The sequence below is a fragment of the Quercus lobata genome, chromosome 8 (assembly GCF_001633185.2).
Source record: "Quercus lobata isolate SW786 chromosome 8, ValleyOak3.0 Primary Assembly, whole genome shotgun sequence".
Classification (NCBI taxonomy): Eukaryota; Viridiplantae; Streptophyta; class Magnoliopsida; order Fagales; family Fagaceae; genus Quercus; species Quercus lobata.
In genome coordinates, this window is record NC_044911.1 from 56,311,895 (window position 1) to 56,336,591 (window position 24,697).

General features: G+C 34.8%; 2 protein-coding genes across 10 annotated transcripts; both read left to right on the top strand.

Annotated features, from left to right (window-relative positions):
• The first annotated feature begins 525 nt into the window (after positions 1-525).
• LOC115957474 (rhomboid-like protein 19) lies at positions 526-5,744 on the top strand. Its single transcript, XM_031075720.1, has 8 exons — positions 526-834; positions 955-1,079; positions 2,830-2,890; positions 2,998-3,164; positions 3,727-3,832; positions 3,961-4,163; positions 4,274-4,411; positions 5,229-5,744. Exons 1-8 carry the CDS (start codon positions 811-813, stop codon positions 5,329-5,331), a joined length of 927 nt encoding a protein of 308 aa, XP_030931580.1. The 5' UTR covers positions 526-810; the 3' UTR covers positions 5,332-5,744.
• A 3,134-nt stretch (positions 5,745-8,878) lies between these two features.
• LOC115954565 (probable E3 ubiquitin-protein ligase RHG1A) lies at positions 8,879-23,777 on the top strand. Of its 9 annotated transcripts, none has more exons than XM_031072454.1 (8): positions 8,879-9,122; positions 14,929-15,075; positions 19,197-19,357; positions 19,782-20,516; positions 20,697-21,106; positions 22,353-22,451; positions 22,534-22,668; positions 23,482-23,767. In XM_031072454.1, the coding sequence occupies exons 3-8, from the start codon at positions 19,252-19,254 to the stop codon at positions 23,629-23,631; spliced, it is 1,635 nt and encodes a 544-aa protein (XP_030928314.1). In that variant the 5' UTR covers positions 8,879-9,122; positions 14,929-15,075; positions 19,197-19,251; the 3' UTR covers positions 23,632-23,767. The 9 variants fall into 9 exon arrangements, with proteins under 9 accessions (XP_030928314.1, XP_030928313.1, XP_030928307.1 ...); XM_031072453.1 differs by lacking the exon at positions 14,929-15,075 and adding an exon at positions 17,354-17,457; XM_031072449.1 differs by lacking the exons at positions 8,879-9,122; positions 14,929-15,075 and adding exons at positions 15,369-16,270; positions 16,417-16,495.
• Positions 23,778-24,697: the final 920 nt, after the last annotated feature.

Genomic DNA, 24,697 nt, shown 5'->3' on the forward strand with positions numbered 1-24,697 from the left:
AAAAAATGATAAAAAAATAAATATTATTTGAAAATTTTTCATATTTTTTATGAAAGTGGTATTAGAAAGTTTATTAATAATTGCTTTAAGTATATTTGTTATCATGACTCTTTTTATAAAAATGGGCATCAAAATTTTTCTAAAATAGTAAAATGGTTTAATAATAAAAGCCTGGTACTCGTTTACCGGACCATCGAATGATAAAATGAATCTTAAACAATTATTAATATTAACACCAGCGAATCAAAAAAAAAAAATATATATTAACACCAGCTTTTTGATAACTCCGTTCAACTTTTTTTAAGTTCCATTCCCAACTAACATTATCCAATCAATTTCAGGCTTAAAAAAAATAAAAGAAAAGAAAAAAAAAGGGGTAAACATCTGTATCATCAACAACGTGAAAAGAAACGTTTATGGTGGGCCATTTCTGTCATACTCAACTAATTAATTAATTTATTATGTTTTAAAAACTTTTTATTTTTATTTTATGAGTAATTATCAATCTCTCTCTCTCTCTCTCAACTCTCACCCGAATGCAAATCTCCTGGCCCAACCTTAAAATCCAAAAAAACAAAAACAAAAAAAAAACTTAAAGTTGAGTCTTTATCCTAGACCTCTCGCCTCGGGCTAAACAAATAAGCAATAACCCGAGATTAATAAAAACTTGACCTCCCTCACAGCTCCTCCGATCTACAACACAAACCAGATCTCCCAAGTCAAAACACAAACAGACACGCACACTCAGAGGAAAAATCACCGGGCGTTGATTTCCCAGATCAACGGCCACCGTTCCAAACCTCCACCGCCATGAGCACTCCAGCACTTTCCGGAGTATTATTATTTCCTCTCCTTTCAGATCTCTAATTTTCTTTTTTAAGATTTGTAAAATTGAAATTTGTGAAAAATGAAATGGTTTGATTTTAATTACAGTTGTTATGGTATGGTTATTAGGGGGCGAGCTTTTATTCAGGGTTCAGTCGACTATGCAAGGGGATTGCGGTGGTACTTATTGGTGGCCACATTCTGGTCCACCTTCTTCCCTCCGCTATTACTTATCTTGCTCTCATACCCGCCAGGTATGGTTTCAATTTTGATAATATAATTCTAATTGGACTTATTTTTGTTATTACTTTGGTAATAGAGTCTTTGGGATGAGCATAAATTGCTTAGCCCGTCAGGGGGTGAATGCCCCTCGATAACCGGGCAACTGTACTAGAGGCGAGTACAAAGGGCTCTTCTTTTGAAAGGTTCTAAAAAAATGTTAATAATTAGTGAGTCACATTGCGAAAGCTCATTGTATAATGTGAAAGGCGTGCATTGGACTTTTTGTTATGTAGTATATGATGTGATATGATTATTTTGTTGCATATAGTTGTTGCTTGCAGCATTTGAGGTTTTGCATTTGCTAGTTTGCTTTGAGATGGAGGCAATATGGGTTGTGGGTGTAGATTTTTGATTGGGCTAGGTGAAAGAGTGGTTGCTTAAACCTGTGGAATTAGTGATTGGTGTCGTGAAATTCTTCGTGTGTCCTGTATAGTTTCAGATTGCGATGCTGTTTCTGCTGAAAATGCTCTAGTTTATTATGATTTAGATGAGGAATTTCAGACTGTTGCTCTGCCGGGAACTCATAGGTTTTGGTTATGCTTGGTTGGGCATACGTATCTCAGTTATTTTTATGTTGAGAAAGTGTTAGTATGGCACCTAGGAAGCACAGTCACGGAGACACCTCATTTGTGTCCCGGCCCTTTTCTTTTTTCTTTGAAATGTGACAGGACATGTCCCGGGTGTATTTTGGTTTTTGGATTCTGTTATAGTAGTATCCATTGTTTCTCTTAAATTGATGTATGTTTAAAAAATAAATGCTTAACAATATAAAAAATATATATAAATAAATGTATATTTAATAATTAATTAATATACATATCCCCGCTGTTGTGTCCTAATTTCTCAGAAATTGTTGTATTGCCGTGTCGTACTTGTGTCCATGCTTCCTAGTATGGTGGTTTGGGTATCCAGATTTTGATTGACAAATTTGAGGGGTGTGAAATTCAGTTTATTTGGTGTAACTTTTATGCAAAATCCCTGGATTGTTTTTGGGGCTGGAGCTCTGTCTGCTGATATTGGCAACACTAGAATCTACATTGTTAAAGTTCTCCAGTAGAATGGATTTGATTTGGGGTTATGCTTTCTGTACATCCACGGATCCAAAATGCTGCCTTGTTTTGGTTAATGTGATTAATCCACTGTTGTTTGTTCAGCTGACTTGTGTAGGCATAGTTATAATGAGGGATAGAATTTACAGGCATTGTTTTCCATGGGTTCAGCTGTAACCAAATATGAAGGCTGATTTTGCAACTAAGCTCAGTGTCGTATTCTTCAAAATTTTACTGGAATGTAATGTCCATAGTTGTTCTTATACCTAATATCTGTGCATGTCATTTATTGATCCTTATCAGTGTCTCTTCCTTCTTTTTTTCTTAAAAAAGTTAAGTCTGCCTACCCATTTATATACGTGCAATGGTTTTTGGCATTGCCTTGGTTGAAGAAAACTAGGCAGGGAAACTCCTTGCCCACTTGATTCTGTCGGTGATCTGAAACAAGTTGAGGGAGAAGTCTATGAATGAAAATCTAATACTTATGAGGCAATATAATTCAAGAACTTATAAGCATTGTAAATGTTTCAATGCTTGATTTGTTTTTGCCTACAACTATATTTGATTTCACCTTTCTGGATATTTGTGAATTTAAGCCCAGTGCTTTAGTTTGCTAGATTTTACTTAAATGATTCTTAGTCATTATTCCTGTTTTAATATTATTTTTTCACAGGACAATTCCTTTTGCTTGGAACCTCATAACAGCTGGTTACATTGAACAATCAGTGTATGGGGTATGCACTTCTTTTGCCATATTGCCTGAAATATCTTTTATTGTTTGTTAGTTTTATTTATAAAGTGATACTGATGGTCACGCATGGTTTTTTTTTTTTTTTGGTAGGTGGTTGCCAGCACAATTGGTCTCCTTTTCATTGGAAAGCTTCTTGAGCCTGTATGGGGTTCTCGGGAATTCTTGAAGTTCATCTTTGTAGTTAACTTTCTGACTTCCCTATGCGTTTTTGTTACTGCTATCGCCTTGTACTACATTACAACGCAGGAGAATTACCTGTGAGTACCTAAAAATATTTACCTGTCTTTCTCTTCCTATTCAGTCAACTATACCCACTTGTCAATCCTTACCTTCCAACTATGTTTAGCACTCCATTTGGTTGCTGATGAGTGATGGAAAAATTAATTTGAGCCAATGAGCTCTAGGTTACCTGGCACCTCCTCCACTTGTAGGATGAAGTTGGAGGGTTAAGTTGTGCATTCAAGACCGACTAAGTGTGTGTATAATTACCATAAAAAATAAAATAAAAATTAATAATTTGAAACTTGACTACCATTTTCTCTTTCCCTGTTGACTTATTGGCAGGCAATTGGTGCAATCAGTATATTTAAATTTCAACTGTAATAGGGAATTACACTTAAGATTTTATCAGATGGGTGTGCAAACATCAATGTGTCAGCTCTTAAGTACTTCCATTCTTGGTCACCTATTGGCCTTTTTTTTATTTTTATTTTTTTTTATTTTTTATGTTTATATATTTGTATTTCAGATTTTGATCATTTCTGTCTCATCCTTAACAACAATTCCTGATTTTTTTGCCTTAATTCTTTACTGTGTTAGTTACATGCCTCTTTCTGGCTTCCATGGGATTCTGGCTGGGTTCTTGGTTGGCATCAAGCAGATCATTCCTGACCAAGAGCTGCCTGTAGTAAAGATAAAAGCTAAGGTATGGATCTTTTTAAAAAAATGTTTAAAAAATCTCACTTCTTAAGAATCATTTGACATAAATTCCTTATCTACCTGATGAGTTGTCTCTCACACCCTCTATTTGGCATTGATTCTAATTCTATGCAGTGGTTACCATCTCTTATGCTATTGCTGTCCATTGTTGTAAGCTTCTTCACACTTGAGTCGGCAACATACCTTCCAACTTTAATATTTGGCACGTATGTGAGCTGGATTTACCTCAGATACTGGCAGAGGAAACCGGAAACAAAGCTTAAGGGTGATCCAAGTGATGATTTTGCATTCTCTACCTTCTTCCCTGAATTTTTAAGGTAATCTAGCATTCTCTTTTATATAGTAACTTCTTAATTTAAATGTTGTTAAAAGTGATATTATGGTTCTCTCTCTCTTTCTCACATGTTTCTTGTTGGCTGGAATGCAGACCAGTCATTGATCCCATTGCATCTATATTTCATCGAATGCTCTGTGGGAGAACTGAAGCTTCTAATGACGCTGAGGATCACACACTGGGGGGTGCCCCATTACCTGGTTCTGATCCCATTGAGGCATCTAGGAGGAGGTAACATCCTTGTTCTATGTTGCCGTTAAAATTGTTTTACATTGTACTTGTCTTAGCAAATTGTAATATAATTTGGCACACAAAAATAATATAGAACTTGCAGTCTTCCATTAAGCTAATTTTCACCTTGCATGTGAGTATAGTACAAATACTTCATCAAATTTAAAGCTTTAAGTTGCCTCATGATAGCTAGAGCCACCAACAAAACCACCAAAAAAAGGGGAGAAAGAAAATAAATAAAAAAGCGGAGGAGCATAAAAGGATGGTCTTCCTCTATGTATCAATCACTTGAAACCCAATGAAGGGTGAATTTAATCCTGAGTCTGTGTTTCACTTTATTTTAGAGAAGAATTAATTTTTTCCTTTTGCTTTTCATCTTTTGGTGGCCACGTTTTTCTCTTAAAGATGGTGGAATTCACATCTTTTGTTAGTTTTAAGTGGTGAAATGCTTACAAAAATTACTGAGATACAATTCAAAGGTTTTAAAATAACATGGTTTCCATAATATTTGAAAGCAAATTCATGTTCTAGAATGGGATTATCACTGGATGAAAAAGATAGGGATCAAATTAGAAGCCAATAACAAAATTGATAATAAAAAGAATGCCCTCATAGAAACAAGCTCAACAAGAATGATAATATACTTTATTTTTATGAAAGATTTGTAGTAAAAAAGAATGATACAATGATTTATGAAGATTAGCTACAATTAAAAAAGAAAAAAAAAGAAAAAAGAAAAAAAAAGAAAAAAAAAAAAGAGAGTTAATTTTAGGTAGAAAGAAAGAATATAGTCTGTGACCAATCCTATTCCTCGCAGAGAAAGGGGAGCTCGAGCACTTGAAGAAAGATTGGCTGCTGAGAGGTTGGGTGCTGCAAGAGGTGCAGAAGAGACACAAATAGATGCCACAGAGAAAGTTTGATAACTTTGAAACTTTACTGTTGAATCCAGTCAACCAGCGCAACTGTCTTGTTTCCTTTAGTACTTAAAGAGGTTTTGCTGTATTTGGAGAGAAGCCTGCACTCCGAAGGAAGGTTCTATTATACATTTTGCCTGGGATTTTAATCATGATGGTACAAAATTTACGTTGTCTTGTGTTTCCTTGCATGACAATTCAATTTGTGATCTCGCTCATATGTAGAATAGACACAAAAAGTGGCCCGGAATGTTTTGCCTTTACACATACTAAGTAGAGCTTCTTTTCAACTGTGTGGGACCATTTGGTATGGATACTTGTAAAAACGTATCTAGATAGCAAGACAATTTTTCTTTCAAACAAAAATATGTTTTGTTTTATGAAATACTGTTCTTAACTTCTTCCTGGCATTTGTTTTTGCCTAGTTGTCTTACCTTCAAACTTTTCAGTTACTTGCACCTGCATATATGCGATTGTAGTTTTCCAATTTGCAGATTGAGCAGGTTGCCAGTTATATGTCTGTGGTGTGGTGTGGTGTGGTGGATGTTCTTCATTGTGATTGGGAGTGAATTTGGAGTAAAGCTAAAGAGGTTTTTTTTATTGGCGATTGGGCAGTGTACTTTTTAAATTGTGAAAATCCAATCTTCTTATAACATGATTTTTATCAAATTTAACAATAACTCATGAAGGACAATGCATAAAAACATAAACATCGAGCAGTTAAGAAAAAAGAAAAGAAAAGAAAAGAAAAAAAAAATGGGACAAGAAAGCAGATCTACACAACACCCTCTGAAGCAATCCTCAGTGACACCCAAAGTAGGTATAAAAAATAATAGCATCCACGGAGTTACTAGGACTATAACGTTTACCATACTTTGAGTAATTCTTAGGTACTTTCAGAGTATAGAGAATGATTTTTTCTCTTTTCACATTTATAATGGGCTCTACTCATTAATTTCATGATAAAGTCCATCACGAATGTGAGAGGATGCAGCACAATATCTCCATACTCCAAGAATACTTAAGAATTTTCACTTACCCTTTCTCACAATTATTCTAGATGGTACACTGTGATTGGTTGCCTATGACTCTCACATTGACCCACCACTCGTAGTTAGTCACATATGATAGTTGTGTGAAAGAGTGATAAAGGTTGTACTGGAATTATTAGCATCCATGTCCAAGGATTTAGCCCACACACTCAAATTTGGCATAGATATGACCAAATAAAATTTCAACATTAAGGTCAATGGACTTCTTGATTAATGATACTTACTCCTTGTCACTTGTGTTGAGGGTCTAATTTGACCCTCTCTCACCCAAAAAAAAAAAAATCAATACAAATATGTGTTTGAATTTAATTGGAGAACTATGGCATCTATGTAAATAAAGTAATACTACCTATATAACAATTTAACAGCAATATTGGTGTCAAGTTATTATTAGTGGATAAAAAAATGATGTTAGTCATGAACCCATATTAGAATTAGTAATAGTTTGGACCACAACTTTTACAACACCATTTTCCACAATTATTCTATTGCTTATCATTTTCACATGAATTCACCATTTCAACTCTCACAATTAACCATATATGATAATTGTAAAAAAATGGGTGGTAAATGTTGTAGTTCTATAATTATTGGCATGGAAGGCAAGGATTTAGCCCACACTCAAAATTGGCATAGATATAACCAATTGAAATGTCTACCTTAAGGCCAATGGACTTCTTTGATAGATGACACTTGATCCTTGTTCAACTCGACACCTCCCTCATTCCAAAAAAGGAAAATAAAAATAAAAATCAATACAATTGTGTTTGAATTTAAATAGAGAACTATACTTAAGTTTTACCTTAGATTTTTTTTTTTTTTTTTTTTTTTTGGGAATGAGGAATTTGAAAATTTTGATATAATCTCTTAAAAACACTAGAAGATACCAATTAAAATACAAGGCTCTTAATTAAAGTTAGAGACAAAATTATGAGGATTAATTAATTAGTTTTTCTAGACCACAAAATTTTGTAAAATTTGATGAAATGTGTGACTCAGATACCATGGATCTACCAACATTTCTCTACCGTTCATAGAGTCATAGTCATCCATGTTAGGAGCAAAAGGTGTGTCCACAATGCACATATTACTTTCTCTTAATTAATATCCTGTTGGTGCAGAACTATTAATGGATAGAATGAGTCTTCGAAGGAATTCCAAGCCAAAAAGAAAAAGAAAAAAGATATTGAGTTAGAAAACACGTACCTAAAATTATGAATCTTACGACATTGTGATTGATCACCGGACCACGGCACTGCAGGCTTCACTGTACACAGTGAGAAACACACAATACACGACATCAGACGTGTGTCATAAGGAGCGTGCTTTTAACGTAACCCTTTACAGATAACTTCTTATTATTTATATCAGCACTCGGCAGAACATATAATAGACATAGAATCTCAAATCTCAATCAAGCGATTCAGAATTTCGAACACGTCACGTCATCCACATAAAATAAAACAGCTCTATAACTTGGCATTTGGGGAATCAATAATGCCAGTAACACGACAAAACTCACCATTTTTGTCACAATTTACATATTTTCCGAGTTGTGAATAGGGAGTAAAAACAGTGGATCTATAATAAGTTGTGACAAAATTATGGGTTACTAATATTATTAGAAAATCAATTTATTTATTTTGGATAATGCTAGTATCACAATAAAACTTACAACTTTTTTCATAACTTATTCACATAACGAGTGTTAGATAGTAGAATAAAAGTGATGAATGCATGTGAACTTACAAATTTATCATTCACAGTTATCAATTAAGGTTTTCAGACCCGGACCGGACCGGGAGGTCGGACGGTGAAAACCAAGAATCGGGATGAAAACCGATTTTTTAAGTATCAAGAATTTGATTTTTTGTTAATTCCGTGAACTCCTAAAATTGGGGTTGGACTGCACAAACTGGTGGCAAGAACCATGAACCCCTTATCATTTTTTATTTATTTATTATAAAAACAACTTAACACAATTTTATTCTACTTAATTAAATTATTCATTTCTTACAAGGAATTAAAAAAAAAAATTAAAATCAAAATCCTTTAAAGATATTCAATTTTACTTTAAAAATTAATCATAAATTTTAATGTTTTCATGGTTATTATTTTATTTTATTAACTTTCTTATTTAATTATTAAATATATACTTGAAAATTATTAAATTTTCTTCACATATATAAATATATTGTCAATTTTACTAGTTTTATAAATTTAATATCTATATTTAGGCTTTAATTAATTATTAAATTAATTATAACGTTATTACGGTTCGATTTCGATTCGACCTCAAAAATCTTTAATTACTCATTCTTACGGTTCAATGAACAGTCTGAGTATGAGTCTGAGTCAGAAAAGTTTGGTACCAAGGTGAACAAATCGTGACAGAGTTATAAATTTTGACACGTACCCGAATCAAAGCGTGCATATTATGCACGGGACAAAAGGCATGTCCTTGATGTGATACCAGCATTATTCGTTATTTAATAATCTGGTTGCTTTACACGAAAAGCACCCGATCATACTCCCTACTTTATTCCCTCCCAATTCGTTCTCTTTTTCACTTCTTATACGTACGGTTTGTTTATTCAATTCCTTCCTTTTTCGTCTCAAAACCAACAACCACCTCTCCCTTCTCTTTCTCTCGGGAAAGGTTCGTATATCACCTCTCTCTCTCTCTCTCTCTGAGCCGTTCGATTCTTTGACCATCAGGAGTCAACGTTAAATCCAACGTCTAAGGTATGCTCTCCGTCTCCGGCACACATTCACAACTTTTTCCGATCATGCATGCGGTGCTTGATCACATTCACAGAATCTAACTCTTAATCTGCTTGCATTATCACTAATTATTGATTATGATCCAGTTTAAGGAGAGACAGTCTGATCATAATTTTCCTAGTTTTTGTTTTAATTTTTACTTTTCTTGTTTTATTTATGTTTGCTTTTTGTGTTTTTTAAAGCTCGCCTTTCTAGTTTCACACAAAGGAATTTTTTTTTTTTTTCATTTTCAAAAAATTGATTTATAATCGATAATAATAATAATAGAAGTAAAAGAAATAAATAAGTTTTTGAATTTCCAATTTAATCTGTTATTTTATTTATTTATTTTTATTTAATAAGTAAAAACTCAGATAGTTTCCGTTGCCGTTAACTATCTGTGTTTTTCTTTTGGATTTATAATCTGTAAACCATAAAATCATTAACAAATTGATCATTTTTTTTTTTCTAAATTAAATGGTTTTGTTAATGTAATTCCTTTTTTTTTTTTTTTGGCAATTGATTTTGTGTTGTAGCAAAGTTTTGTATGATGCTTGTATTCAATTGTTGTAGTTTAGTCATAATAGAGTGGTCATTATCAAAGGGTGCTTCTATTTTGTTTTAATGATTTCTTTAGAAGAAACCAGGAAGAAGCATAAATTTACTTGATGGGTTCAATCTTTGTACCCCCAAGAAGCTCAAGCCCTTAGGTTTGCACTATAGATTTTGTTGTTTTAGTAGGTTTTTCCTTTCTGCCAGAGAAGAAGGTGATGCATCTTCTACATCAAAGGGTTTCTTAGAGTGCAAGTTTTTTTGTCCTTTCAATTTCAGAGTTTCTTGGAGAAGTTTGGAATGTAGGCTTACTTGTTTTACAATTTATGGATTGTATTTTTTTTTTGGGTTCTGTGTTGCATCTTCTACATCAAAGGGTGTTGCATCTTCTGTGTTACAATTTTGGAATGCCAGAGAAGAAGGTGATTCATCTTCTACATCAAAGGGTTTCTTAGAGTGCAAGTTTTTTTGTCCTTTCAATTTCAGAGTTTCTTGGAGAAGTTTGGAATGTAGACTTACTTGTTTTACAATTTATGGATTGTATATTTTTTTGGGTTCTGTGTTGATCTCTAGTCATTTCTTTTTTTGTACCTTGTTCTACCTTTTGATTCTCCTAGCTTGTTTTGTTTCTCAATGCATTCATCTTAGGATCATTATTTCACTCAATAACTTTATTTAAATTTTTTGTCTATGTCTAATAAAAAAAGACATGTCAATTAAAGAAGTAATGGAGAGTATGATTTCGGATAGAATAGAATTGAGGAAAAGATTACATATGGCCGACCCTAGCTGACACGTTGAGGATCCATAACCAATGCCAACATTTTGAGACTAAGGCTTTGATGTTGTTGTTGTTTTTCTGTTTGTTTGTTTTTGTTTTTGTTATTAAATAAAAAAGGACATGTCAATTAAGGAAGTAATATAGAGTATGTCTTTAGATAGAATAGAGTGGAGGAAAATAATACATTTGGCTGACCCTAACTAACATGTTTAGGATCCATAACCGACCTCAAAATTTTGAGACTAAGGCTTTGTTGTTGTTGTTGTTGTTGTTGTTGTTGTTGTTGTCTAATTGGACAACTTTGTATGATTCAAGTACCCATTGTGTGCTCCAATATTGCAAATATTTTCTGCTAACTAAGAACCAAATATATATATCAAAATTATTGTGATCCAAGAACTCTAACAAGTGCAGAATGGAGGGTGAATTTGAAGTTGAAGTCCACTCATTATATAATGCCTTAAAAATAATTTCAATTTTGTCCCTGGTAGCTCCTTTTCCCCAAAGCAACGAGTATTCCTTTCTCTTCATATGCACCACATTAAGCATAGTGGAATAGTCTTCCAAATTTTGCCTTTAGTCCTCTGTCCAAAATTCCCTGTCCAACAAGACAATAAACAAGCACATAATTAGGCATTACTGAACTAACACCTAACAAAGATGATAATTTGTAACCACATTTCCCGGGCAATGACATAATGTAAAAAAAGATGGGCCTCTGCTCCCCATTGCTAACACATATAACATTAATCCAGAATAATTATCCCCTGCTTTCTTAGATTATTTGTTGTCAAGATTTTCCCCAATATTGCACTCCAAGAGAAAAAAGCCACTCTGAGCAGGATATGAACCTTCCTTATACTTTGCTAGTTTGCTGTGGCAAATGCTTCCTCCCTTCTCTTTTCAATGCCTTGTAGTAGCTCTTCACTTGAAAACCATGATTCTTTTCCCCAAACCATTTTGTCTTCCTCCTCCCATCCTATCTTGATCGCTCATAAATAATCCAAAATGTGCTCTATAGATTCTAACTCCCTATCATGAATTGCTCAGGAGAATATTGGGTTTGAATAAGTGGATGCATTGTGATTTTCTAAATAACCAATCAACCTGGTGTCTCTGTTCTTAGCAATTAAGGAAAGTGCAGGATACGTTTCCTTCAGCATAGTATCCCCATTCTAAATAGTATGTGAAAAATGAATTTTGGAACTTGTACCCACCTCAAATTTGAAAATTTTCAAAAGGTTATGCTAATCTCTTCTGATTTTGCCCCAAAGACTCACTTTGTAAGGCCCTCTAACAACATTAGAGCACCGAGAAGTGTAAATCTGATGGAGACACTATAGGTAATCTCTTTCTACTCTGTTGGGGTAGCTGGGGGGTTATGGGGTTTTGTATTGTGCTTATTAGGGTTGAGTTGGGCAATGCCTAGGATGGTGTTGGGTTTACTTACCTATTGGACAGGTTTATGTAGCCAAAAGGTGCATGCTGAAATTTGGCCCGGGGGAGGGGGTATTCCTTCATGTTTGATGTGGATATTTGGAGAGAAATGAATGTGTACATTTAAAAGTAAAGAATTTTTGAGAATCCAGCTGAAATTTCAGTTTATGGGAACTCTTTTCTAGTGGAAGCAAGCTGCTAGGTCATCTTCTGCTTCAGATCTTGTAGATTTTATGGAAAAATTGTGCCTTAGTTGATTTTCCTTGTACTTTGTTTTCTCTTTTAGGTTCTCCCTTTTTTATACTCCCAGTGTACTTGGGCTACACCCTTTTTTATTAAATTTATAAAAAAAATCCAAGAAGTGCTTGATTAAAAACCAGCAGCCTCTTAATTCCCAAACCTCCATCATGAATTGATGTGCAAACATTCCAATAGGCCAAATGTTTCTGCATTTCCAAAAAAACTAGTTGACGTATGAGTATTATATACTTATATGATTCTTTTGAGGAAAAAAAGTAAGAGCCTATTTGGTTACACCATTTTCAGCCTGTTTTTTGTTTTCTAAAAATCATGGGCCCCACTAGCATGATAGTTGTTTGGCAAGTGTTTTTTGTTTTCATTTTCTAAACTGAATCCGTTTTTCACTCTGTAAAACAAAAAAGTAGGAAATTTTTTTTGGGTGTTTTTTGACAATTGAGAACTAAATTCAGTGGCAATGTTCTAAATAAACCGAAAATTTGTTGGGCCCACACATGTGTTGTCTCACTCAAACTCAGCAAGTATACTTTTCCTCCATTGGGTTATGCCACTTAAGGTACTTGAGGCGTTTGAGTCTTGGCAAGGTAAATTAGGACGACATCGCAATATAGTTTTTTGGAGACTTGTGCCGCATTGCTTGATGTGGTGTATTTGGAGAGAAAGGAATGCTAGATGCTTTGAGGGATGTGAGCGCTCGTTACTAGAGATTAAGTCTTTCTTCGTGCATACTCTCCTTGTTTGGAGTGTGGCTTTGTCGCATTGTTCTTGTTTTTCTCTTCTTGCTTTACTTGATCATTGTAATTTTGGTTCTTGATTTTTGCCCCCACAGTACATCTCCAATGTACTCGGGTTGACTATTTTTCTTAATAAAATTTTTTCGTTACCTATCAAAAAAAAAAAAAAAAACAATATTTTTGTTTTCTATTTTTGAAAACTTGTTTAAAAAATAGGAGCCAAACACAAATCATGCCAAAATTTTGTTTGGAGAATTGGTTTCAAATACAATTTTTAGAAACAGTTTTCTAAGTTTAGAAAAAAAAAAAGTTGGATGACCAAACAGGCTCTAAGTTTTTGTTAAAAAAATCACGACAAAAATTGTTTTGCATGAAATATTGAATTCTTGATTTATATTTTTGGGTCAAGAATGTGTTGAATTCTTTGAGATAGCTCTTCTTCATTTGTGGTTTTTGTGCAATGTACAAAATTACAAAGTCCTTCAGCTTTCTATGTTAATTCTCTAATTAATGTGGTCCTTCAATTTTGTAATTTGAAATTCCAATAGAAATTTCTGTTATAGAATATGATAGCTGTTGGGTTAGATGAAATTTGGAAGGAGAGCAAGGGATTCAATCAGCATCTAAATGCCATAATGGGAAGGGGCTTAATGAACCAAACTAGGATGTTAATGAGATAAAGAAGTTTGGGAAAAATTGTCACGTGAATGTAGGAAGGATAGCATGTTGTGATACCAAGTATATATAGTGATAAAAACCAGTGTTAAATTTGAAGTAAATATATGGAAAGGATTAGACATTTTTAGTGGCTGATACTTGTCTTCTGCTTTCTTTACAAATTTTTACTTGGGTGCTTTCTCTCTAACCTTGGGCCTGTTGGAATTGATGCTGTATGGAGAGAAACAACAGGCCATTGTCATTATTTTATTAGACATGCAGGTTTGGTTGCTAGTGGACCTTATAGCATTCTTTTGGGGGCATAGAGAGAGGCAAAGGTTAGAAGCTTGATGGGATTTAGGGTAAAGGGGTGCTGCAATTTTGATCAGATGGTATTAGATGTTCCTAAGGCCCCTGCAGATACATCCACGAGTTGATGGACAATTGCATTTTTTGAGAGTTTTGGTCTACTAATTTCATTGTATTATAACATATGTGGATGAATAAGTTTTTTACTTTTTCCTTTTTAATTTCATTTTTGCTTTCTATGTTTTTGCAAAAGGAGCACTATATTGTTAGAATTCTATATCAATCACAAACCTTTGTAGCTTGATGAGTGTCCTTGTACTTGGCCTGTACATCTTCTTGATCTCAGGTTGCAGGTTGAGTTATGCTTCTCAGCTTTTGTACTTTGTACCTTTTTCTTCAAATAAATTTTTTTGTTTTCTCTATATTTTATCTCTTGTTAGATTGGACTAAAGCCTCTAAATTAAAAATCATGAGTTGTGTGGAGGAACAACTGTGCTATTTAAATAAAGCTGATAGAAGAGGAAACTGAAAGAATAAAGTGAATTACATGGATTTTACTAAACACACCAAACAGAATCATTGGTTTCTAGAAAGGGCAGTTAAATAACAGAAAGAAAAAGGGCAAGAAACCCCCTCCAATTGGACTATTATTTACCTTTGAAGTCGTGTTATTTTAAGAAAGTTACATTGAATACAGATGCTACATTGAAATTGAATACAGGACTATAATCTGTTGAATATTTATGAAATTTCTTTTTATGACTTCTAAGTTTATCTTATTGTGTTTAGAAAAGCTGTGTGCATGAGCCCACTCCTGGAAAATAAACTGACCATGTGAGGTCAATTAATGTTTTACATGATCAAAAAGAGGCTCACATCTCAAGATATTATACAGCAACTAGATTACTTATCCCCCCTTATGTTTTACAGCAATTAGAATAAAATGGTTAGCCTGTGATATGAACGTCATATTTTTTGTAGTGAAAATGGCTTCCTTAATGGTCTTGGATTATGAATTTTTGCTTATTGTTCCAATGTTCCATGCATATGTGATATCAAGTCCTCTCATGTTACGCATATGGAAGAATCCAACAGGGCAAGAGATCCATATTTTTCTCTTCATGTGCACACATGTTCAGAATTGATTCATGTAAGAGGGTCCTGCAATATTATTTCTCTTTAAGGGCTCCATGAAGGCAAAATGAAGGTAGTAACAATACTTATATTTTGGTGAATTTCTCAACTCTCCCGTACGGTTAGGTGGTTTCCACCATGCTATTTCAGCAATTCTGATGTTTTTCTTTCCTATGTATATCTCCTTTTAGAAAAAGAAAGAATTGTACCCTTCTAGAACGATACCATTGGTGAGGTATTCCTATTCTAGACTCTTCTAGAAGATACTATTTGTGAGATGTCCTTATTAGCTGTCACTATCAGAATCTTGAATTTAATCATTTAATCATTATTCTTAGAGTAGTGTATATATATATATATATATATATATTGATAAGTAAAAAAATTCATTGAAAATTGAAATAAGAAAATACAATGAAAATAAGGCACACAGGTACTGTGCTATAGAGACAACAGAAAATATAAACTAAATAACAATGAAAGTACAAAAATCAAGAAAATCTGGCAAATAATTTAAAAGTAAGAACACCAGAAGCATTTGCCCATTCAAAAAAAGTCTGAAAGAAGCTTTCAACTCATGAATCGATCTTTCATTCTCTTCAAATATTTTCTTATAAGAATGTTCGTCTTATTTTCTTGATAGTTGTAATTTTCATGCTTCCTAATTTTGCTTTTGTGCTGGTTCCTCAGCACACTCCCTGTGTGCTTTGGTTCCTTGTGTAATTTTTGTTTTCTTCAATGAAGCAGTATTTACTTATATTAACAAAGAAAAGAAAAAGAATGTTCGTCTTATTTTTCCACTGCTTTCATTTTCCTGTTAAGAGAACATACAAAATTTCATTAATTTTAAGTTCTATTTTGGAGCCTCAATTGTATCACTAATTGTCGGTGTATCTCCTTGCCTTCTTGGGAGGAAACCTTAGAATGTGGAAAGTAAGAAGGAAAATGTACTTGCCTAATCGAGTGCAGAAGCATAATACAAAGTGATGACACAGTACTAGTGAGATAACATGGTTACCACCACTCTTTCTTCTGTAGGTTGGCTTCTCAATACCTAATCCATCCCATTATACTGCGATAATCAAGCCGTGGTACACATTGTTTCCAATCTTGTGTTACCAAGCATGTAGAAGAAAATTTCCATCTCATACTAGACAAGATACTAAGTGGAGAAATAGCTACACCATTTGTGAGATTTGAAGACCATCTTATTGATGTCCTTACAAAGTCATTGTGTAGGAGTTGATTAGAGCCTATTTTGTTCCAAGGTGGGTGTGTATGACATATATGCACCCTACAAACTGTTATTATCAAGATATTCTTTTTAATATTTTTTTAAATCTTCTCCTTTATATTTGGAATGGATTGGGTGAGGGTTGAATACTGAAAACAGCTCATTTTCTTAATTCATTAGAAAGAGAAAGAATTGTCCTACTAGAAAGATGACATTTGTGAGGTGTCCCTGTTCTGAACTATTCTAGAGGATGCTATTGGTAAGGTGTCCCTACCAACTATCATTATTAGAATATTCTTTGCAATATTTTGTAAATCTTCTCCCATATGTATGGAATGGATTGGATAAAAAAATTATTTTCTGATTTCTCTCTCTTCCTCTCCCCTTCTCATTCCATGGAGCACAATATATGAGTTGTCACTAAGGACTCATGCATTGATACCACTTCATATTTTCAACTAGTTTATGTACCCTTGCCCATTGTGTTGCTTTCATATTTTTTCAGTTACTTTAGAGAGGTTTCTTGATGTCGTAACAGAGACTTCAAAAGAATCCAATTGTCTGATTTATCAGTTAATGGGCAATGAATGGGTAACCATATCTGGTAAATAGCTAGTTAAACTTTCCACTTTATTAGCATTCATCTGAAACCTTTTATCTTTATCAGCATTCATCTGAAGCATATTAAGTTTGGTCTCATTGAGCTACAGAGGAAAAAGAATCTGAATATTGAAAATTTTGTATATAAAGAGAGAGAGAGAGAGAGAGAGAGAGAGAGCTGTAATTTTGTCCTAAAATCAACCTTGTGCTGGAGGAGCCTAGTGATTCTTAGATGGTATATTATTTTCAGTTGCAGGAGAGTCTTTATAATTCCTTGCTCAACATGCAGAAACTATTGCAACATGGGCTTGTTACTGTGAGTCTGGATATTTTGCCTATCGGGCATTGGTAATTCCTTAAGTTCTTGCTGCATTAAGTGGAGATTATGAAGTGGGGTACAACCTAATGAATATGCTGACTGCATTTTGATGTGGTGTACAAGATTTAAGATGGTGCACTCGATAGCTCTCTGATTTACATATACTGAGATAAACTTAATTTTGCCCATTGGATATAGGTGATACCTCAAGTTCTTGCTGCATTAAGTGGAGATTATGAAGTGGGGTGCAACCAAATGAATATGCTGACTACATTGCTATCAACTGTATGAGATTGAAGATGGTGCATCTGCTAGCACTCTCATTTCTCTATCATATTGCAGTTTTAATTTTCCTACGATTTTGTGATATAAAAATTGCTTTTACTCATAATGATAAAGTTTCCTGTTACTTTTCATCCATAAAAGTGTTTATAATTTTCTTGTAGTGTAGTTGGCAAATAGACTGGGAATCAGCCTCCCCAAAATTGGGAATAAGGCTGCTAAACTACCACCTCTCCCAGACCCTGCTGAAGTATGAACCTTGTGCACACCTTTTTATAGTTTACGAATGGAGGTCAGAGGGACAGTTGTTACTGATTAGATGGAGAGAACCAGCATGCCTTTTAGTTTAAAGTGCAATAGTTTTGATGCCAGTGAAGGTGTTGATGACTGATGAGGTTGAGGAAGTGTTGATGTGGGTTCAATGAGGAAGATGAATAGCCTGAGTTGCTTTTAGTGCTGGTGATATCCTGAAAGGCTGTTATTGTAATAATATAATTGTACAATGGTAGGTATGGGGACATCATAGAAGTTCTAAGAAGATGAAGCAGTATCTTTTTGGCAAGTCCATATAGCTCTTTATGGCTAGTTTTATGAAGCCCATCTGCTGTTGTCCATTTCACTATGGGTGATAGAATTTCATTACCCTTTGAAGAATCAATTTCTGGTCATGATCTGTGTCGTGCATTTCAAGATTATAGCTACAAAAGTTCATCATGATTTGTTTCAAAGACTTAACAAGCACCTTAATCTGAAGCAGTTCCATACTTTGTCTTTGATAGGCAGAAAAACTTTTCCTAATTTGATAATTTTGATTTCTAAAGGTGTAGAGGTTTGATATAATACTAGAAGACAGCTGAGCTAAGTGGTGTATTTGAAAGTGTCTTTTACAATTACTGAATTACGTACTTGTGTATCGAGTAATATTGTTGTGCTTAAACAATCATAGCAGTCACTTGTTATCTCAGTTATACACAGAAAAAGGTTCTTTGGTCATACAAGATATACGTAATTGATTTTGGTATAAGTTGCAGTCATAGACAGTTTGGTGTATTGCTTGTTTAACAAGGAAATAGCAATGTATTTTGCATTCATTTAAATTGTTGCATTGTTCTATGTTAACATGTAGATCAGTGAGAAGTGGCAGAATGTTTGATCCATTTCAATAATTTAAAGGTCAAGTTAAAAAAATGTAGTTTTTAGTATCTTTATTTTTCTTCAAGAAAAATTGCTCATGTTGTAAAGAGAGATTATGCCTTGCTAAATTGCAAATGGGGAAAATATTTGGAACAATTATTAATGGTGTAGATGTGGTGTATATGAATATTTCTTTTGCTGGTATGGTTCCTCAATGTTGTGAGGGATTATGTGGTTTTCTTTCTTCCTTTCCCCCCCTATTGTATCTGTGCAATATTATTTTAAATGGTTCCTAATATCTCTAAGTATAGAAACCTTCTTTGGCCTCAGCCTTGTAGTGTTAGTTTAAAGGGCAATGATTTGTGATTATGCCAACTTCCGTGAGCATAGCTGGTCCAATAATACTTCTAATCTATTACAAAATTAGTATATAAATATGCAAATGCTTAGCTTGGTAAATGATATGGGCATACATACATGCAATATATATAATAAGACTGCATACACACACTCATACATGTATTCATGCATGCATGCATTTATGTATGTCTATATTTGCGGAATTTCTTTATGTAAATATATATGCTTTTTAATTGAACCTTCAGACTCTTATGCTTGTATGCAGGTCGGTGCTGTTTCCTAACTCCAGATTTGAATCATTTTGTCCTTTTTAAGGGGATATGGGACATAGGCACTTTTCCAACTCATTGCAAATGCCTGAGTTTGAGATGGACCAAGACTTTCATCATAGTCGTGGAACTGCTGAACAGTCTTACATTCATATGGGTACTGGAGCTATGAATGTTTTATATGTATTATGTCCAATTATCCAATGGATATTTCTTTTTCTTTGGTGATTACTTCATAATTTGATTGAATGTTGCTGCCAGCATCTAAAAAATATACTAGATTTTCTCCAGACATGGATAGTAAAGTGCGGGATGAAAAGCAATTAGCAGTGACCATTGAATAAGTTTTTTCATCTTGAGTATTTTGAACTCTCCTAATTTGGTGCAATTATGATTGAATGTCTGATTCCAACTTAATTTCTGTATAATCTGGAGTTCTCCAGCATGTTTCCCTTCCATTTTACTGTAATGTTCAACCTCAGAAATTCCTAAATGATCTGTTTCCTTGCTAGTAATAGTTATTTATATTTCTGCCACTCATATTGTGGAAATGACCATTTTTCATTTTATAATTTGTATAGCAGGAAGGGCTGTTGCTCCAGAAAATGGTTCTATCATTTATCCAATGGAAAATGCACTGATGAGTGGAGTATACTGTGCCTCTTACCGGAACTTGGAATGCAGGCCTGTTCAACATTCCTTCTCTGGTGTTAGAGTGGAAGGTCCACATATTCCAGTGGCTGATTCAGGATCATCATGTGATCCCTTTCCACATTCTTCAGCTTATCTGCACCCGGAGAATAGTGCCAGCCATGCTCATTTAAGTTACTATAATGGGCACAACATCCAAGAAGTGCAAGGTGGTGTATTAGATCCTACAATGGGCACTGGAAGAAGTCCTTTCAAAAGAAAAAGCCCTGGACTTTCTTTAGCCTGTGATAGAGGCAGCACAAGCAGATTTTACGTTGCTGGAAGTTCCTCTGGTTCTTCTGAATCTCATCCAGGGAAATCAACTTCAGACTGTCAAAACTATACTTCAAGTTCCATTTGCTTCCCTCCCTACAGGGGTGGCAGCCCCCTGTTTGGCAGTGAAGATTCTCTAAGGAATGTGAGAAGCCGATCTAGACTGGATTTGGAACCCACCATAGGGAGAACTTACATATCAAATCAATCTTCTCATCATTACCATCCAGTGACTCATTCGGCCAGCCAATCTGGAAGACTAGACATTACTTATACAAATGTTGATGTAAACACTCATAATCAGAACCATTCCACTCCACCTCCTGCTGCATACGGAAGGTTTCTGGCTTCAGGTCAGTTAAGACATAAATATAATTATTCTTCTTCACTATCATATTATGCCACTCTTCTGAGAATTTACCAACTTATTTATTATAATTCCAGAAAACAATGGCCAGGTCAGTTAAGATATAATTATTACTCTTCTTCACATTTATGCCACTGTTATGAGAATTGACCATTTATAATTTCAGAAATCAATGGAATGAGCCATGAGAGGAATCAGTATCTTGTTGGAGCAAGTACTGCAGATATTGGTCATTTACACCTTAATTCCATACCAAGCAGAAATCCCTTTCCATCACCTCCACAATATCCTCATGGTATCTATGCGCAGACCACATGTGAAGGTCATGGTAATTACTCTCGAAGAGCTACATCTTCATATAGAGCCAGTCCAAGTTTCTCCCAATTGGGACATGAAGCAGCTCACTCTGAAAATGGTCTTCAGCTTCTCTCAGAACCTTTCTCTTACAGATATTCAAGGTCATCGTCTGGCAGAGGCTGGCGTAATACTCATTGGGACGGAAGGTCAAGGATAGCGAATGAGAGATTCAAATCACTTTCTAATGCTGCGGATGCACATGATAGAATGGGACCTGAGGTGAGTAATTATCATTTTTCAAGTTTTACATGTGCTATGAAGGGAGCAAGATCTGGTACAACCACTGGATTATGACATTTGGCAATCACTGAACTGATAGGTTTTGAGCTTCATGGTTTCCACTTTGGAGATTTCTGAGTCCTAGAACCGATATGATATCATTCTTAATCCTTTACCTGTATAATTTTATCATAGTCCCCCCCCCCAATATTTATCATTAATCGGATGGTTGTGCTGATTGGATCAAAAGCCATCTAACAAGGACTTTGTCATGGATATGTATTCAAGACAGAGTAATGTAATTATGACCATGCTAAGATGTACATGCTTGTTATACACGTTGATACCTGTGCAGAAAGGGGGCAAGGAGAAGTCTTTGTTATATTTGATGGGAAGGATGCAAAGGCTAAGGATTGTGGGGGGCTGTTTTTTATGGCTTACCTTTTTCAGATTTTTAATCTCTTGATGGGATCTTTGCTGGGACATGTATTTTGGAATACACCTTGTTTTGTCCTTTTGGTCTGTGGAACAGTTCCTTGATTTACTTTTTCTTTTTCTATTGATAAAGCATGTGCTTTACTGATTGTGTACAGTTAAAAGGAGGTTGAGAAATCTTAACATAAAAACTTTAGGAATTTCTTCTCAAAATATTATAATGGTGAGTTGGAGATATTGTCATTAGCCTTCTGTCACATACCGCATAAAATTGAAGCAAGTCATCATGGTTTAGTGAGTTTAGCCATGTTATGACTTCATTTCAGTTTTTAGATCCTTCTTGTTGGTTGAACCAAGTCCTTGAAGGATGTTTTGAGACTGAGCTTTTATGAATTTTTTTTTTTTTTGGGGGGGGGGGGGATAATAATAAATATAAAAATTGAACCAATTTAGAAGTGTCATACAAGAAATAAGAATTGTTTAGGGGGCCAACTTCATATCTTTTGAAAACTAAGTAAATTTAGGGGTAAAAATCTAATATTTAGGAAGTTTGGGGGGAGTAAATTTGGAGGTAAAAAACTAATATTTGAGAAGTTTTGGGGGGGGGGGGTATGGCCCCCCCCCCAAGCTTCAATGTGGTTTCCCCCCCCCCCCCGTGTTCAATGGCTCTCACCTACATATCTTGCCAAGATACTGACTCTCTACAAGCCAGATACTTGTTCTGCTTATTTGGTGGCATCATGCAAACTGGATATGTAGCAGCTCTTATGGTAATTTATCATGTGATGACATGTACTTGTCATATTTGCAGGCTATAATGATGGCTGATCACTCACCTGTGTATGGCTCCAGAAATTTGATTGATCGGTATAGGGACATGAGGCTTGATGTTGATAACATGAATTATGAGGTAATTATTACTTCATCTATCTCCTTGTTGTCTTTTGGATTGTCCCAGCTTCTGTTGACTATAAATTATTGGCTTCGGGCAGGAACTACTTGCTCTAGGAGAAAGAATAGGGCATGTAAGCACTGGCTTGTCCGAGAATATGATTTCAAAGTGTTTGATGGAGACACCATATTCTTCATCAGAACTTATCCTGGAGGACCGCTGTGCTATTTGCCTTGTAAGTATTTTACTGTTCCCGTCTGGCCGTCTCTTTGATTAGGAGTGGCATGCATTTGAGATTTAGACCCAAAAGTATGGCTACTCATGATAATAGATGGAGTTTGTGAAATTTTTTCATATAGTTTAAATTACTATGGTTAATGATTTTGAGCCATGCTATTTTTTTTTTTTGAAATTGTTCCAGTCCATAATGATAGAGAAATGTGAATATGTTTAAAAGTCTTGCAACAGCTTGAATTTGGACAGGTTGCTTGGATTTTTTTTTTGTTGGGCTGAATAAACATCAAGGGTACTACATTTGAATATTACCGTAACACAGCGTAGATATATATATTTTTTTTCTTGAGGTTGAGGGCTCTTAATATTCCAAATTAAATTTTCTGTGGTCCAAAATTTGAGTTTAGTATAGACATGCACCCAGTTAGATGCATACATAGTTATGTATATAAAAACTATATCTGGATATGTTATTTCTAGATTAGATTCATATATGATTTTTAATGGCTTAATCTTATTGGGTGTGATTTATCAAGTATTGGGCCCTGGCTTAATCTTATTGGTTCCATTTGCTTCTTGAATAGCAGTTTACCTTGTTTGCTCGAAGAAATTAGCAAATTATTTTTTGATTCATGTCACAATCTAGATGGCTGACCCACTCTCAGTGGGGTTTGTGGGTTGTGGTATCATTTGGGCAGTCCATGTTCCTAAAATATGAGTTTTTTAATTGATATCTATGTGTGTGCACGAATGCATCCCCTTCCGAGGGATCTCTTAACTTTTTCAGCATTTGGTTGACATTTGCAATTTACAGGAAGAGTACAAGATTGAGGAGGAACTTGGGAAAGTGAAGAACTGTGGCCATGAGTACCATGTGGACTGCATCAAGAAATGGTTATTGATAAAGAATGCCTGCCCCATCTGCAAAGCTCCTGCTCTATCAGATAGTTTGAAGGAGCAATAGTTAACATTTACTCTTATGTTCTTTCAATCTCATTCTTGTAAATATATAAATGGAATTGATGAAGGGAGTTACAGAGACCTCTCATGGAATGTGTATAGAATGTTTGAAGAAACTTGGTTTATTCTCAGTTCACTTATATTGTTGTCTCCCATCTCATATGTACCAAGCTCCAGCCAAAAATCTGACCTTGTTGGGAAACAGTATCAAACAATGGTACAACTGTGTCCAGAAGTCTCTTTCTCCTTATGGAAAGATAAGGAAGAGTACTTCCATTTCCTGTACAGTTGTCCCGTTGTGTTTTGACTTTTTTCAACCCTACTAGTTGGATGGGGCGTGTCATGTTTAGCCCAAAATAGTTCGGTTAGCCTAAAAATAGTTTTAATCAAGTTTAAAAAAAGGTAATTTCATTTAATTGAATATAAAAAAATATAATCAAAGAATATCCAACCCAAAACATATATCCAACTCCAAGACCTTACCCAAATTGGAAATAATTATATAAAAAAGGAATTAAAAAAAAAGAGGCAAAAAAGTATGATCATAAATTTTAGGTGGCAAGTTGCTGTTGATGTATAAAAAAATAACAGAAGTGGACCGAAGTAGACCAATTAGACTGCATGGACCAAAGCAGATCGAATGGACCTAAGTGGGGCAAAATGGACGGAAGGGGACCGATTAGACCAAAATAGACCAAAGTGGGTTGAATGGACCGAGCTGGGCAGAAGTGAAGCAAACTGGACCTAAGGGGATCGATTGGACCAAAATAGACAGAAGTCTGCCTCATGGACCAAGCAGGACCGAGGTGGTCCCATTGGACTGAATAAGACTGAAGTGGACTGAAATGGAGCAAACTGGACCTCAGGGGACCAATTGGGTCAAAATAGACCGAAGTGGGTTGAATGGACCGAGCTGACCCATTGGACTGAAGTAGATCAAACTAGACCGAAAGGGACCAATTAGACCAAAATAGACTGAAGTGGGCCAAATTGACTGAGCTGGACCGAAATGGACTGAAGCAACCTAATTAGACCGAATAGACTGAAGTGGACTGAATTAGATGGGCATA

Excerpts from the sequence above, each read along its gene's own strand:
- LOC115957474 (XM_031075720.1), top strand. The coding sequence starts at position 811 with ATGAGCACTCCAGCACTTTCCGGA. Across the intron at positions 2,891-2,997 it reads TTGAACAATCAGTGTATGGG|GTGGTTGCCAGCACAATTGG; the intron begins GTATGCACTTCT and ends TTTTTTTGGTAG. Across the intron at positions 3,165-3,726 it reads ACAACGCAGGAGAATTACCT|TTACATGCCTCTTTCTGGCT; the intron begins GTGAGTACCTAA and ends TTACTGTGTTAG.
- LOC115954565 (XM_031072447.1), top strand. The coding sequence starts at position 19,252 with ATGGGACATAGGCACTTTTCCAACTCATTGCAAATGCCTGAGTTTGAG. Across the intron at positions 22,452-22,533 it reads TTGATAACATGAATTATGAG|GAACTACTTGCTCTAGGAGA; the intron begins GTAATTATTACT and ends GGCTTCGGGCAG. Across the intron at positions 22,669-23,481 it reads ACCGCTGTGCTATTTGCCTT|GAAGAGTACAAGATTGAGGA; the intron begins GTAAGTATTTTA and ends TGCAATTTACAG.